Source organism: Bos javanicus, chromosome 16 (assembly GCF_032452875.1).
Source record: "Bos javanicus breed banteng chromosome 16, ARS-OSU_banteng_1.0, whole genome shotgun sequence".
Classification (NCBI taxonomy): Eukaryota; Metazoa; Chordata; class Mammalia; order Artiodactyla; family Bovidae; genus Bos; species Bos javanicus.
This window is the reverse complement of record NC_083883.1, coordinates 3,634,513-3,649,814: the sequence shown is the minus strand read 5'-3', so window position 1 is coordinate 3,649,814 and position 15,302 is coordinate 3,634,513. Positions and strand designations below refer to the sequence as shown.

The 15,302-nt window shown below is 43.6% G+C and overlaps 1 protein-coding gene across 5 annotated transcripts in view; it reads left to right on the top strand.

Annotated features, from left to right (window-relative positions):
* The first annotated feature begins 600 nt into the window (after window positions 1-600).
* DSTYK (dual serine/threonine and tyrosine protein kinase) overlaps window positions 601-15,302 on the top strand; it is a 57,311-nt gene continuing 42,609 nt past the window's right edge. For 2 of the 5 annotated variants that reach the window (XR_009729843.1, XM_061381991.1), the window contains exon 1: window positions 609-1,069. Coding sequence is in view for 4 of the 5 variants with exons in the window: in XM_061381991.1 (XP_061237975.1) it covers window positions 805-1,069 (265 nt within the window). In the remaining variant the exon portion in view is untranslated. Of the gene's footprint in view, window positions 1,070-15,302 lie in introns of all 5 variants that reach the window. The other 3 variants (XM_061381993.1, XM_061381992.1, XM_061381994.1) reach the window with 3 other exon arrangements.

Genomic DNA, 15,302 nt, shown 5'->3' with positions numbered 1-15,302 from the left:
TAACCTCAACTTCCCCTAACCCGGCTCCATCTCTCTACTTCAACAGACCAAGTGAACTTCAGCTTATGGCTCTTTAACGACCCATACACACACACACCACCACCGCCGCCCCCAACTTTCTACCCCTGGAAAAGGAAAGTCAAAAGGAGAATGCAATGCAAATATAGGAGTTTTCCTATTTCCATGAAATTTTCAGCCGGTTCCCCAGTATCTACTGTACGGGAAAGCGAGAGCCATTTAGGGTATAGTACTAGCCTCAGTCTTGTTTCCTTCCTTTCCTTTGCTATTACAATCTTTCGCTCTGATTTCAGTAAGGCACTCCCCTTCTGCAGGAGTTCTGGTTCTGCAGAAGCTGTCTCACTCCAGAGACACTTTTGTAGGAAGGAGGAACATGTTTTTAAACCAGGAAGAGCGTGAGAACTCTGGGTGAGACTGGGGTAGAGTTATACAGGGTGTGTGTGGGTGTGTGGGTGTGTATGTGTGTGTGGGGGTCGCCTCCACAGTCTCCAGGTTTTGGAGTTCGGCCCTGGCGCAGACTACAAGTCCCAGAAACCCCCGCAGTGACCCGGTGCGCCACCGATCCTTCCCCTCACTCTTCCAGACAGTTGAGATAAAGGTTCCATTCAGGGCCCGCTGCGGGTTGGTTTGTTTTGAACGGCGGTGACGGAGGCTGGGAGCCCGGCCGACTGCAGGCGGGGGCGTCAGGAGGCGGATTCCAGCAGTCTTAAGCACGGGGGCGCGGGAGGAGGGGAGCCGGGCCTGAGGGCCGGGAACCGAACGGCGGAGACAGAGCAGGCTGAGGCGATGGAGGGCGACGGGGTGCCGTGGGGCAGCGAGCCGGAGTCGGGTCCCGGCCCGGGAGGCGGCGGAGTGATCCGCGAGCTGTGCCGGGGCTTTGGTCGCTACCGCCGCTACCTGGGGCGGCTGCGGCAGAACCTGCGCGACACGCAGAAGTTCTTCCGCGACCTCAGGGGCTCGCAGCCCCGCGGCTGTCCCTCCTCCCCTGCGGAGGGCGGCGAGGCCGGGCGCGGCCCTGCCGGCGATGTCGCCGCGACCGGGTTGCCGGCGGGTAAGGAGGGCAAGCGGTGACAGAGACGGGGCCGGAGAGGCGAGCCCGGGGGGCGGGCCGCGCCCCTGCCCCAGAGAAACAGGCCCGGGAAGAGGCGGAAAGTGGGAGGAGGGCGGCGTGGCCGGGCCGGGGCCCGGCGGACCGGCTCTCTGAGGTGCCGTGGGAAGGCGTCTCGGGTGGGGGAGGGGGCGCCGGGGACCGGCCGGCGGGGCCGGGGGCGAGGGGCGCCCGAGGCGGGGTTTCAGGAGCGGGCTCGGAGGGACCGGCGGCGGGGGCGGGAGCTGGGGGCCCCCGTTTGGAGGCTGCAGAGGTGGCGCCTAGGAAAGTTACTCTAAGTTCGGAGGTAAGCAGTTGTGCTTAGAGTCCCAGTTCAGGGATGGTGGAGTGGGCGGGGGGGGGGGGGGGTGGATGCAGGATGGGCGGTAGGCAGGGACCCTCAGTACCCAAGGAGGCCAGGGGACTGTAGTGGAGGTTGTGTGTGTCCGCTGTGTGTGCGCGTATGTGTGCATGCTTGATTTTGTATGTGAAATATACATCAATCATGAGGCAACTCTGAAGAAGTAAGGAATATAACTCTAAATGAGGCTGGAATCGCTAAAAGGGTATCTTATGTCTGCCACGGTATTTCCAGAGATGGCGGCTTGCGCTTATGGTAAAGTTAGAGAGGGGAAGGATCTCTCTCTTTTTTTTGTCTTGAAACTTGACTTGATTCTCTCTGGCATGTGTTAGAGACCTTAAAGCACTTAAAATCGTGCAGCGTCTTTGATCTTGCCTAATTTCTTGCTTCCTCTTAAACTGCTCTTAGTGGGAACAGGAGGGTTTGTTAACCACTTGGTCTAATTAGGAAATAACAGGTTGGATGGGAGAAAGGACTGGCGTCCCATGTATTTAGATATATTGGGATAACACAGCAAAGAGTCAGTGGATTTCATTCAGTGATTCTCCAGCGAAAATGTGTGCTAAAACTAAAGTAAAAAACATCTATCCCACAGATTGATTGAGTAGGTCTAGTGGGTGGGTCCTAAGAATCTAAACGCAAGCCATCCCAAAGGGATTCTGATGCAGGTGGGCCACAAACACTTTCAGAAACACTGATTTAGAGGCTGACAGCAAATTTGAATATCAGGTGTAGAATGCGTTGAGTTCTTAAACTCTTCAGAGTTTCTGTGTCAGGCCCTGTGTTTCCAAAGTTGCATGTTTAATATCCTAAATTTGTCTGAGACTCCAAAAATGGTGATAAAAATCAGATTCTGATTAATGATATTTCACGTAATTGGCCTGGATGTAGATAAAAGCTTTTATTTATCTCATAGGATACGTGGGAGGAGAGGGATGACTAGCTTTTCTGAAGTTGTGGTTTTGACATCTGCCCATCGATTTGCTGTGGTAAAATGGACCCATAAAGGGGATTGATTTCTGTGAAGGTATTAAAAAACTGATTTGGGTGAGAAGGGCCGATGTTTTCAGAGATGAGCCCCAGAATGGGTACTTTCACCCTCTTCCTCAGCAGTGCTTGCCAGAAACTTTCCCTGCTCAGTTTTTCTTTTATCTTAAAAAACCCTCTATTGCTGTAATTTTACAGCAACTGTTTATTTTAGAATTACTATTGAAAAAAAAGAGTAGATTCACCTCAGAGAGATGGAGGTTTTCAAGGCACATTGGTTGGCTCTTGTTTTCATTCTTTAAACGCCAACTTAAGAAATGCAAATGCACCTTTGTATTTTGCCTCGTTGGCTTTTCTAGTTGACTGCATCATGAACTCATCTTCGCGTATTTAACTCTGTACACCCTCTGGAGTCTGTTCATCCAAAGTAAAAAGTAGGGAAGCGTACAGATGACAGGACAGGGAGCCTTTTGACTTTGTTCCATAAAGTGCTTCCATTAGTTTAGAGTGGAGAGTTTTATCTTTGGAGGTGAAAAGGAGAAATTAGAGAGGTGGCACCTACTATGTATATTTTGGGGGATCTGATTTTCCCTGCTGTTTAAATGATTGTGTTAGAAAGTAGAAGCCATTCCTTAAACGACAACTAGTTCTTGTTCTCTCCCTTTACAGACCATCTCTTTACAAGGTCATGTTCGTTCAAAGATTCTCCACTTTCTTCTGATTAATAGGAACTTGAAATGTCAAGGAAAGGAACACTCCTTGCTTAACCTCATAAACCTCCTGAAAGTTTTAATTGTTTCTGAATGGAAGTGTCTTCTGGGTTGGAATGTAGTATGGTATTTGAGCAATTGAAGATCAGAGACTAAATTTTCATTATTTCACTTTTAATCACAAAAGAGATGGGGAGAACCCCCCAAATAATTCTTCCTTCTTAATTTTGACAGTTTTTAATTCACTGGGGCAGTGTAAAGAGCATATAACGTATATATACTTGATGTTTTAGAAGTTGAAAAGTAGGTAGAATAAAACTGAAATGAGAGTTGCTTAGCCTGTACAGGAAAAACTGAATTATAAATTGCTTTGATTCAGTTCCTCCTTTTAAAAAAAAAAAGCTTTCTTTTTTATTTATTTGTTTTTGACTGCACTGGGTCTTCATGGTGATGCCCGGACCTCTGGTTGCGGCGGCTTCTTGTGTTGTGGAGCACGGGCTCTAGGGCACTCGGACTTCAGTGGTTGCGGCACCTGGGCTCGGTTGTGATGCACGGGCTTAGTTGTCCCATGGCAGGTGGAGTCTTTCCAGGCCAGGAATTGAACCCTAGCATTGGCAGGTGGATTCTTAACCACTGGGCCAACAGGGAAGTCCCAGCTCCTCTTTTCTTCCCAAATCATTGGCCTTCTTTTCACTTAACTATGGGGGCTGAGAGCCTGTCTGTTGATTTAGCTCTGTAACAGGGGGTTCAAAGGTAGTGAGATAAAGGCTTTGAGCACTTCTGAAGATAGGCAGAGTGGAGTATTACAAAGTAGCAGAGGGAGAAGTATTTTTCTTATTTTCTGGTCCAGCAGAGTTCCAAGCTATTGCAGTGTATCATAAACCTCTGGATTTTAAGAAGTTGCAATGACTCGAATATATTTAGTTGGAATGCTCTAGTCTGTGCTATATCCTTTCCTCCTGGTTCTGGTCCTTACTGAGTGACCTTATTGTGATTTGCCACAATGTTCTCATCTGAACATGGGGATTATAATAATAGTAGTTGCCTCTGGGGTTGTTGGGAGTTAATATATGTGCTTAGAACAGTACCTGGTAAGGTGCTGTGTAAGTATTAGCTATTAAAGATGGGCACAATAAGGGAGAGAAATGGTATGGACCTAACAGAAGCAGAAGATACTAAGAAGAGGTGGCAAGGATACACAGAAGAACTATTCAAAAAAAATCTTCATGACACAGATAACCACGATGGTGTGATCACCCACCTAGAGCCAGACATCCTGGAATGTGAAGTCAAATGGGCCTTAGGAAGCATCACTACGAACAAAGCTAGTGGAGGTGATGGAATTCCAGTTGAGCTCTTTCAAATCCTGAAGGATGATGCTGTGAAAGTGCTGCACTCAATATGCCAGCAAATTTGGAAAACTCAGCAGTGGCCACAGGACTAGAAAAGGTCAGTTTTCATTCCAGTCCCAAAGAAACGCAGTGCCAAAGAATGTTCGAACTACCGCACAGTTGCACTCATCTCACACACTAGTAAAGTAATGCTTAAAATTCTCCAAGCCAGACTTTAACAGTACATGAACTGTGTGTGAACTTCCAGATGTTTAAGCTGGATTTAGAAAAGTCAGAGGAACCAGAGATCAAATTGCCAATATTTTTTGGATCATAGAAACAGCAAAAGAGTTCCAGAAAAACATCTGCTTTATTGGTTATGCCAAAACCTTTGACTCTGCAGTTCACAACAAACTGGAAAATTCTTCAAGAGATGGGAATACCTGCCTCCTGAGAAATCTGTATGCAGGTCAAGAAGCAACAGTTAGAACTGGACATGGAACAATAGACTGATTCCAGATTGGGAAATAAGTATGTCGAGGCTCTATATTGTCATCCTGTTTGTTTAACTTATATGCAGAGTACATCATGAGAAACGCTGGGCTGGAGGAAGCACAAGCTGGAATCAAGATTGCTGAGAGAAATATTAATAACCTCAGATATACACAGATGACAGCACCCTTATGACAGAAAGTGAAGAGAAACTAAAGAGCGTCTTCATGAAAGTGAAAGAGGAGAGTGAAAAAACTGGCTTAAAACTCAACATTCAGAAAACTAAGATTATGGCATCCAGTCCCATCACTCCATGGAAAATAGATGGGGAAACAATGGAAACAGTGACAGACTTTATTTTCTTGGGCTCCAAAATCACTGCAGATGGTGAGTGCAGCCATGAAATTAAAAGACACTTGCTCCTTGGAAGAAAAGCAATGACCAACCTAGACAGCATATTAAAAAGCAGAGACATTACTTTGCCGACAAAGGTACGTCTAGTCAAAGCTATGGTTTTTCCGATAGTAATGTATAGACGTGAAAGTTGGACCATAAAGGCTTAGCACCGAAGAATTGATGCTTTTGAACTGTGGTGCTGGAGAAGACTCTTGAGAGTCCCTTGGATAGCAAGGAGACCCAACCAGTCAGTCCTAAAGGAAATCAGTCCTGAATATTCATTGAAAGGACTGATGCTGAAGCTGAAACTCCAGTACTTTGGCCACCTGATGCAAAGAACTGACTCATTGGAAAAGACCCTGATGCTGGGAAAGATTGAAGGCAGAAGGAGAAAGGGACGACAGAGGATGAGATGGTTGGATGGCATCAGTGACTCAATGGACATGAGTTTGAGCAAGCTCTGGGAGTTTGTGCTGGACAGGGAAGCCTGGCGTGGTGCAGTCCATGGGATCACAAAGAGTCAGACAAGACTGAGCAACCGAAGTGAACTGATTATTAGTCAATAAACATTTGAGTATCTGGTATGGGAGATAAAGAGTCTAATAAAAACATTGGCCTTGGCTTTGGATTAGTGGAGATCAGTCTTCCCATTCTATATTTTTCTGTTAAGAAAGATAATTACAATTATCAATACTGTGCACCTGTTTGTTTATGTTGAATGAGGACAAAAAGGACTAAGAAAATCTGAACTTGTCCCTCTAGAAAGGTATAATCTTATCACAACCATGTGCAACATATAAAGTGGAAAAACAGCAGAAAGCTAAAGTTAGATTATAAGCCTTTAATTGAGTTACAATTCTTAGGCTGTTATAGCTTTTTGCCTTTGGTTCGTGAACAGCTTTCTTTCTGTAGCATCCTTCACCCTCCTTTGGTCACATCTGATGTAAACTGGCTGCCACAATTGAAAGAGAAAAGCATAGTGTACCTATTGATTTAAGAAAAGCTTTTCTTAAGAAACAAAGTTGTTTGTAGTAATTTGTATTGATCTATTTGGAAGAGCTGCCTCAGCATTTCAACATAAGCTTAGCAGAGGTGGTGCTGTAAATGTGATTCTTAGTTATATTACCTTAAATGAAGAAAACCCCATTTCCCCAAGTATATCTAAAACTTTCACTTTCTTTGTTTTCTTCTGGCATGGAGGCAATATATAGTAGTCAAAAGTTTCAACCACGGTTGTTTTTTGCTTTAACCAATGGGGGGAAAAAAAGAGTAGTCAACTGGGACTTCCCTGGTGGTCCAGTGGTTGGGCTTCCTCTATTTCATTGCAGGGGGTAGGGGTTAGATCCCTGGTTGGGAACTAAGATCCCATATGCTATGTGGCAGCACCGAAAAAAAAAAAAAGGTAGTCAAAAGCAAGCACAGGCATTTGAATCAGATCTGAGTTCCTCTTCTAGTTCAGCCTTTTATTAACTGTGGGACTTAGGGCAAATTACTCCATGGATGGAGGAGCCTGGTGGGCTACAGTCCATGGGGTCACGAAGAGTCAGACACGACTGAGCGACTTCACGACTTTATTAACTGTGGGACTTAGGGCAAATTACTTAACCTATTACGGGCTTCCCTGGTGGCTCAGATGGTAAAGAATCTGTCTGAAATGTGGGAGACATGGGTTCCTGGGTTGGGAAGATCCCCTGGAGAAGAAAATGGCAACCCACTCCAGTATCCTTGCCTGGAGAATTCCCATGGACAGAGGAGCCTGGTGGGCGCTACAGTCCATGGGGTGGAAAAGAGTGGGACATGACTGAGTGACTAAGCATAGCACTTAACCTATTGGATTCTTGGTTTCTTCATATGTCACATGGGAGTAATACAGAATGCCACATCTATTTGAAACATCCAGAACAAGAAAATTTGTAAAGACAGAAAGTAGATTAATGATTTTGCCAGGGGATGAGGAGTAACTGCTAATGGGTGTGGGATTACTTCCTAGGGAATAAAAATGTTTTGGAATTAGATAGTGGTCATGATTGTACAACTTTGTTAATGTGCTAGAATTTTATGGTATGTAAATTTTATCTAAATAAGCAAATAGAATGGGAATGATAATGTTTACCTCACAAAGTTGTGACATTTAGAGATCATATAAAGCACATGGCACAGGCGTATAGTTAGCACTAAACATGCAATGTTTGAGTGTGTGTGTGTGTATGTCCGTACTTGGTGAACATTAGATTAGGAAGTTGACGCATGGGGATTGAGGGGAGAATAAGAGGAACAGCAGGAAAGAATGAGGGACAGAACAGTTTTGAGCTGAAGCCAGATTTAGGCCCAGGTCTCTAAGCTCCCAGTTCAGTTCTGCAGCTCCCCTCTTGTTCTTTCCTGCTCTGCCCATGAGACTATAAAATGCACCCTTGCATAGGAGAGATTTTGTTACAAGTGAGTCATAACCCAGGCTCTGTAGCTTGCCATGAAACAGTATTTTACTTCAGTGGGAGATTTTATCTGATTGAGTATAGTGTGACATTACCTACTTAAGCTTCTTATTCCAGTTTCCAGTTCCTTTTCCCCTTCCTAATCTTCTTTGCTAGGATAATCTATTTTCCATGGAATGGGGTAGCCCACTACTAAAAAGGCTTGGATAATTCTGCCTGCTCTTGAAAGAAAAGACATTATTACCTTTAAGATGGTTATCATTTGCAACATGCTTAGTTTAGTCTTAAAAGTCATTTCTGATTTCAGTATGGTGAGTTCTTCAGCCTTGTGAGTAGCATTTAAATAAAGAATGGGTTTAAAATAAAAATTAGTTCTGGTTTTAAAATTTTATTTTGCTCTGTCCACTTTCCAGCATCAGCATTTCTTTCTCCATGCCTCTCTGTCTCACTAGGTTAAGGCAACAAAGAATCTTCCTGTAATAAATGCACTTCTCGAAAGCAGTCTTTTGAAAATAGAGCCTCAACAAATATGTATTGAAGTAAATTTCACCTTAAACCTATTGCTCAGTTCCTATAGGCTCTAGACATATAGATCATGCTTGTATTTATTTATTTGTATAATAACTATGAATATATTTGTCTTATCTCACCTGCTACATTGTGAATTCTTAATGGTAAAGATGTGTTTTATTCATCTTTATTGTATCCCTGCAATGCCTACCATAGTACATAACAGACAAATTAGTATCTGTTAAATCGTTTCCATGTCTGGTAGATTATTGGAATGATGTGTTTTTCCACTTCAGAAGGACATTTTTCCTCCATGAAAGATACACTATTTTGTATATTTGCTCACATTTTCCTGTCTGGTCCCTAAAAAAGAGCAATAATAAGCATTTGATAGATGACTAGTTAGGCTAGAGCTGCCAGTATCCCAAAGAATGAGTTTCATGTCCCAAATAATTAGTTGCATGCAATATCAGAGCTTCACCATGATATAGGAAATAAATCCTTAGTATTCATTCCCTCGGCAAATCTATATTAATGCCTAACTCTGTACTGGGTTCAGGACACTCAATAGTGAAGCACCGTCCAAGTAACTGATATTTTTATTTTTAAGTTGAGGTTATGAAAGAAAGAAGGGTTAGCGTTTCATTGTGTATCCTCTGAAGGATTTCTTACACATTGGGATTTCCCGCTTAACCATTAGTCTTTGAGGGCATAAGGATAATGCATATGAGAAGTTCTAAGATTAAATGGTATTGACAAAAATAGGAGTTGAGATGCTTCACTAACTTTGTGACAGTACAGGAGAATTCACCCCAGTGTATCTTTGATGGAATAACTATAACTGTCTTGTTTGCATGGTTCAGAAGAAGAATGCATTCATGAAGGTTGTGGTTAGAGTGTCTTTCATCTTCATCAGAGCTTTCTCACAGGGGAGCCAGTGTGAAGAGTGTGAGGTGTGTGGGTGGATGTGGTTTTTTCTCTAACAGTTTTAAGATCTGAGGTGAACTTGCTATTTACTTTTTGTAGGAAAATAGTTCACGTCTAGGGATGGTCCAGGGAATTTGAAAGGCGTCATTCATATTAAAATAACAAGAGTGTAGAGTCCTTGAGAAAGATACAGCTTTTCCTTTATGACTCTCAGATGTCTGGAGTCTCCTGTAGGATTTTTAGTCTAAGCATAGGCCACCCCATGCTTGAAAATTGACTGCATTCTTTGCCAAGTGGGGAGTCTGGTAATCTTAGGGATCCTGGAACTTGATACTTTAATAGGACAGATGTAGCAGTGATTGAGATAAGTGCTCCCTTGCTTAAATCAGCCTCTATGAGGAAGTCTCCTCCTAATATTCCTCCAAAAGATTGAAGGCAGGAGGAAAAGGGGGCGACAGAGGATGAGATGTTTGGATGTCATCACCAACTCAACATGAGTTTGAGAAAGCTCCGGGAGTTGGTGATGGACAGGGGAGCCTGGCGTGCTGCAGTCCATGGGGTCGCAAAGAGTTGGACACAACTGAGCGACTGGACTGCGCTGAAAATTCCTCCAAAGGCCACACGAAAACTCCATGAAGGAAGGTTGGTTAAAGCATGGGGACTCCGAATTCGCCGTGGGCCCCTGGTTGAATTGCGCGTGATGTGCGGTGCCTTCTTTTGTGGTGTTTAGTAGGCAATGTGAGTGGTTTGGATGTATCCCCAGCCTGGGGGTGCCATGTGGCTGTGGGAACCTTTTGACCACAAGCCTTTGAAGTTGGGCTTTATAATGTGTTTCTGTTCCCTGGGGTGGTGTTCTCTGGGCAGGAAGATGGGGAGTAGAACTTGAGGGATTGTTTTGTTTTTCACTTGTTTTATATAAGGCATCAAAACTATCCCAAAGAATAATGAAGCTTATGTATTCATAAAAGCCTTTGATTGTTTAAAAAAAAAAAAACTCTTAAAAAATGCTTTTATCACTTTTATTTTACTCAGATATAAAAAAAGGTCTAATTTTAGCTTCATCAGATTAAAACTTGAGTGTGTTATTTATGCCAGACAGTTTTTACCCTTTCTGGGTCATATAATGGAAGAGAATTACATTTCCCAGGATTGTTTTGGTGAGGCCAAATTTTCCAAACTAGAGAGACTTAATGCCATATCAAAAGCAAGTAGGTAGTGAGACTAATTTGAGTAAAAGCTTTGTGTTTATTCAAATTAGAGGGAGAGTAACTGAACCAATATGGAGTTTACTTTTTAGGAATAGTCTATATAATATACTCTACCAATAACTTTTAATGGGAGCTTCCCTGGTGGCTCAAGATGGTAGAGAATTTGTCTGCAATGCAGGAGACCCAGGTTTGATCCCTGGGTTGGGAGATCCTCTGGAGAAGAGAATGGCTACCCTCTGCAGTATTCTCGCCTGGAGAATTCCATGAACAGAAGAGCCTGGTGGGCTTTAGTCCATGGGGTCACAAAGAGTCAGACACGACTGAGCAACTAACACATATATAACTTTTAGTATTATGGAAATATGTAGGGGCAAGGAAAGAAGGAAGAACATGGGGGAAACAGCTAGTAGGAGAGAAATCATTCTTTTGACATGTAAGAACTCCCCTGGGAAGACCTATTTCAGTTTCTCCTGATTGAAGAATTGTGCTCCTCTTCTGGCTCTTACTCCATGAAGAGAAGTGGAGAAGTTCTGCTACTGCAACTTGGAGACATGGCTTGTTAGTCTAAGATAAAAGTAGTCTGTTGGCATATGATACCAAGGAGGCCGGAGCTGCACTGGAGGTGTGTTCCCTACTGCTGAGTAATCAGAAGGCCACTGCAGGCAGTGCAAGCTGGAGCTGCTTCTGGAGGCTTCTAGTTCAATTAACTGGGTGGTTATAGGTTACTTCCATCAAAATGGGCTTCCCTGGTAGCTCAGATGGTAGAGTGTCTGCCTGCAGTGTGGGAGACCTGGGTTCGATCCCCAGGTCAGGAACATCCCCTGGAAAAGGAAATGGCAACCCACTCCAGTACTCTTGCCTGGAAAATTCCATGGATGGAGGAGCCTGGTAGGTTACAGTCCATGGAGTCGCAAAGAGTCGGACACGACTGAGCAACTTCAGTGGTTCATCAGAGTATCCTGTCCTGGAGTGGGTATTTTGTCTGCCCCTGCTTGGTCTTAAAGACTCGGGTTCTAAATCTGATCCTGAACTTAGATACTTACTTAGATGAGAGCCTTGGACTTCCCAGACTCACAACTGGCATCAGTAAACCATCCCTGGGAGATTGTGGAGACAGGAAGTAATGTACAGGGCAGAAGTGGGGACAGTGAGGAAACTTCTTGTTTAAAGTCTGCTGTTTCTGTATATAATGGACTTTGTCCTGCTGGGTTTTTTTTGACGAGTAGAATTCTGTCTCTCAATCTCTTTTCTCTGAGATCCAGACCTGGATATATTTTGCTGGTTATCCTTTTGGCTTATTTTTTTAAATTATTCTGGAATAATTTCAAGTTTATGTAAATGTCACCAGAACTACTACAAAGAGCTCTCATACCCATGCCATGCAGGCTCCCCAGTTGTTAAGATTTTACTGCATTTGCCTCATCACCCGGTCTATCTCTGTTTCTATTATATGTATATATTTTTGTGAACCTTGTGAAAATGAGCTCTTGATAGGTAGATAGCTCTTATCTCCTCTGAACACTTCCAGTGTACATTTCTCCCAAACAAGGACATGCTTTTACATATTAGCATTTGCTGTTGTTCAGCTGCTTGGTTGTGTCCCACTCTTTGCGACCCCATGAACTTCAGTATTGGGGACTTGGAAGCACTCCAAGCTTCCCTGTCCTTCAGTATTTCCCAGAGTTTGCTCAAACTCACGTCCATTGAGTTGATGAAGCTATCCAACCGTCTCATCTTCTCTCACCCTCTTCTCTTGCCTCAATCTTTCCCAGCATCAGGGTCTTTTCCAGTGAGTAGGCTTTTCACATCAGGTGGCCAAAGTATTGGAGCTTCAGCTTCAGCATCAGTCCTTCCAATGAATATTCAGGATTAATTTCCTTTAGGATTGACTGGGTCTGATCTCCTTGCTGTCCAAGGAACTCTCAAGAGTCTTCTCCAATGCAATTCAAAAGCATCAGTTCTTCAGCACTCAGCCTTCTTTATGGTCCAACTTTCACATCCGTACATGACAACTGGAAAAACCATAGCTTTGATTATAGGGACCTTTGTCAGCAAAGTGATATCTCTGCTTTTTAATACTCTTTCTAGGTTTGTTACAGCTTTCCTTCCAAGAAGCAAGTGTCCTTTAATTTCATGGCTGCAGTGATTTTGGAGCTCATGAAAAAATCTTGCATTTTTTCCCCACCTATTTGCTATGAAGTGATGGAACCAGATGCCATGATCTTTGCTTTTTGAATGTTGAGTTTTAAGCCAGCTTTTTCACTCTCCTCTTTCACCTTCGTCAAGAGGCTCTTTAGTTCCTCTTCAGTTTCTGCCATTAGAGTGGTATCATATGCATATTTGAGGTGGTTGATATTTCTCCCAGCTTATCTTGATTCCAGTTTGTGATTCATCGAACCTGGCATTTTGCATGATGTACTCTGCCTATAAGTTAAATAAGCAGAGTGACAATATACAGCCTTGTCGTACTCCTTTCCTAATTTTGAACAAGTCCTTCCTTCCATGTCCTATTCTAACTATTGGTTCCTGACCAGCGTACAGGTTTCTCAGGAAACAGATAAGGTGGTCTGGTATTCCCATCTCTTCAAGAATTTTCCACAGTTTATTGTGATCCACATAGTCAGAGGCTTTCACTGTGATCCAACGAATGTTGGCAATTTGATCTCTGGTTCCTCTGCCTTTTCTAAATCCAGCTTATATGTCTGGAAGTTTTCGGTTCACGTGCTGCTGAAGCCTAACTTGAAGGATTTTGAGCATAACCTTGTATTTCAGCCTGCAGCTCCCTAAATCAGGAAATCAACAATGAGTCAGTAGTACCATTCAGGGTACAGACCCCATTTAAGTTTTGCCAACTTTTCCAATAATCTCGTTTTCTTTTTTTTTATGTTCAAAAAGTTGGATTTTCTTTTATTTTCATAAATGTGTTAATTTTTATTTTTTTTCCCTTTTTTTATTTTTTTATTAAATTTATTTATTTTAATTGGAGGTTAATTACTTTACAATATTGGATTGGTTTTGCCATACATCAACATGAATCCGCCACAGGTGTACACGTGCTCCCCTTCCTGAACCCCCCTCCCACCTCCCTCCCCGTACCATCCCTCTGGGTCATCCCAGTGCACCAGCCCCGAGCATCCTGTATCCTGCATCGAACCTGGACTGGTGATTCGTTTCTTATATGATATTATACATGTTTCAATGCCATTCTCCCAAATTGTCCCACCCTCTCCCTCTCCCACAGAGTCCAAAAGACTGTTCTATACATCTGTGTCTCTTTTGCTGTCTCACATACAGAGTTATCATTACCATCTTTCTAAATTCCATATATATGTGTTAGTATACTGTATTGGTGTTTTTCTTTCTGGCTTACTTCACTCTGTATAATCGGCTCCAGTTTCATTTTTCTTTTTCTTTTTTATCCAGGATCCTGTCCAGGAGCACGTTGCATTTAGCTGTTAATGTCTCTTCAGACTCACTGTGGACAGTCTTTTGGTCTTTCCCTGGCATTTATATCTTTGACAGGTTTAAAGAGCAGGCTTTACATTCTATGGGGTGACCCTTAGCCTGGATTGAGCTATTCCATGAGTAAACTCAGGTCACGAGCTCTCAGCAGGATCAGGCACAGAAATGATGTGATGTATAGTCATTACCCAGGGGTGCATGATGTCTATCATCCACCGTTTTTAGATGTTAAACTTGATATCTGGTCATGTCAGTGCCCTTTACATTTCTTTATCTTCAAGTCACTGTTCTTCCTTCTCCAGTTGCTTAGTCTTTTGTGGGAAGGTGTTCTAAGATTTCAGTGATAATCTTGCTCCTGAAGGTGCCTCCTACTACTGGACCTAGCGTCCATTGACAACCCACTTGCCTCAGTTGAAGGAAATGGCAGTCCACGCCAGTACTCTTGCCTGGAAAGTTCCATGGACAGAGGAGCCTGTTGGGCTCCAGTCTGTGGGGTTGCAAAGAGTGGACACGACCGAGCCCAGGCCGTACACCTGCCTCAGTGGTGGTGTTTGACATGTTTAACATGACCTGGCCTGTGTTTCCTCTGTGTGTCTTAGTGTTTGGGATGGAAGAGCTTTCCTTTGCCACTGTTTGTTTATTGTTTATACCAATGTGGACTTCTGAAGTTTTTCAATGGACTTTAATTTCTTATTATTATTTAACAAATGTTTTCATGCGTAAATTGTCCCCAGTCTGGTCAGTAAGCCCTGCTTTGGGCTGGTTCCTGTGTCTCTGTAACACATTCCCACCATTGGATCATTCTTAGTGGTTCGTAGCTGAGAGATGCTGCCTTTCCTCAGTGAAGTGTGGGGTTGGCTTCCTAGGGAGCTGCTTCTGCCTCTGCATCCCATGAATCACAGTTCCAGCTGCCTTTCTGCTCCCTCTGCAGCGTGGCCAGCCTCAGGAGCACTTTCTCCTGGAATGGAGCTTGTCAGCAGGCTGCTGAGTGCGCTCTCTGGGCTTCGTGTAGCTCCCAGGAGATCCAAGTCTTCGGCTGGGCGGTGGGGGGTGTTGCGTCCCTCTTTCCAGGTGCAGTCAGGTCTGCTTTTCACACTATTCAGGATCTCCACGTGGCCACCAGGTAGGATGACTTGACGGCGTTTCTGCCTGCTTGACTCTCAGCTGCCAGGAGCTTTGGCTGCTTGAGCACGTTTCCGTTACCCATCCATAGAAACTGTCCCTTTCAAGCAAAATGCTGTGTATTACTTGATCCTGACAATTCTGAAACCCAGACTACCTAAGCATGTGTTTTCCTTAAATGGGAATACCTCCTCTGTAATTCAGAATCCTTTAAATTTAGCTGAAGGTCAGAGAGCTTGTTTGGAAATGATAAATGTTC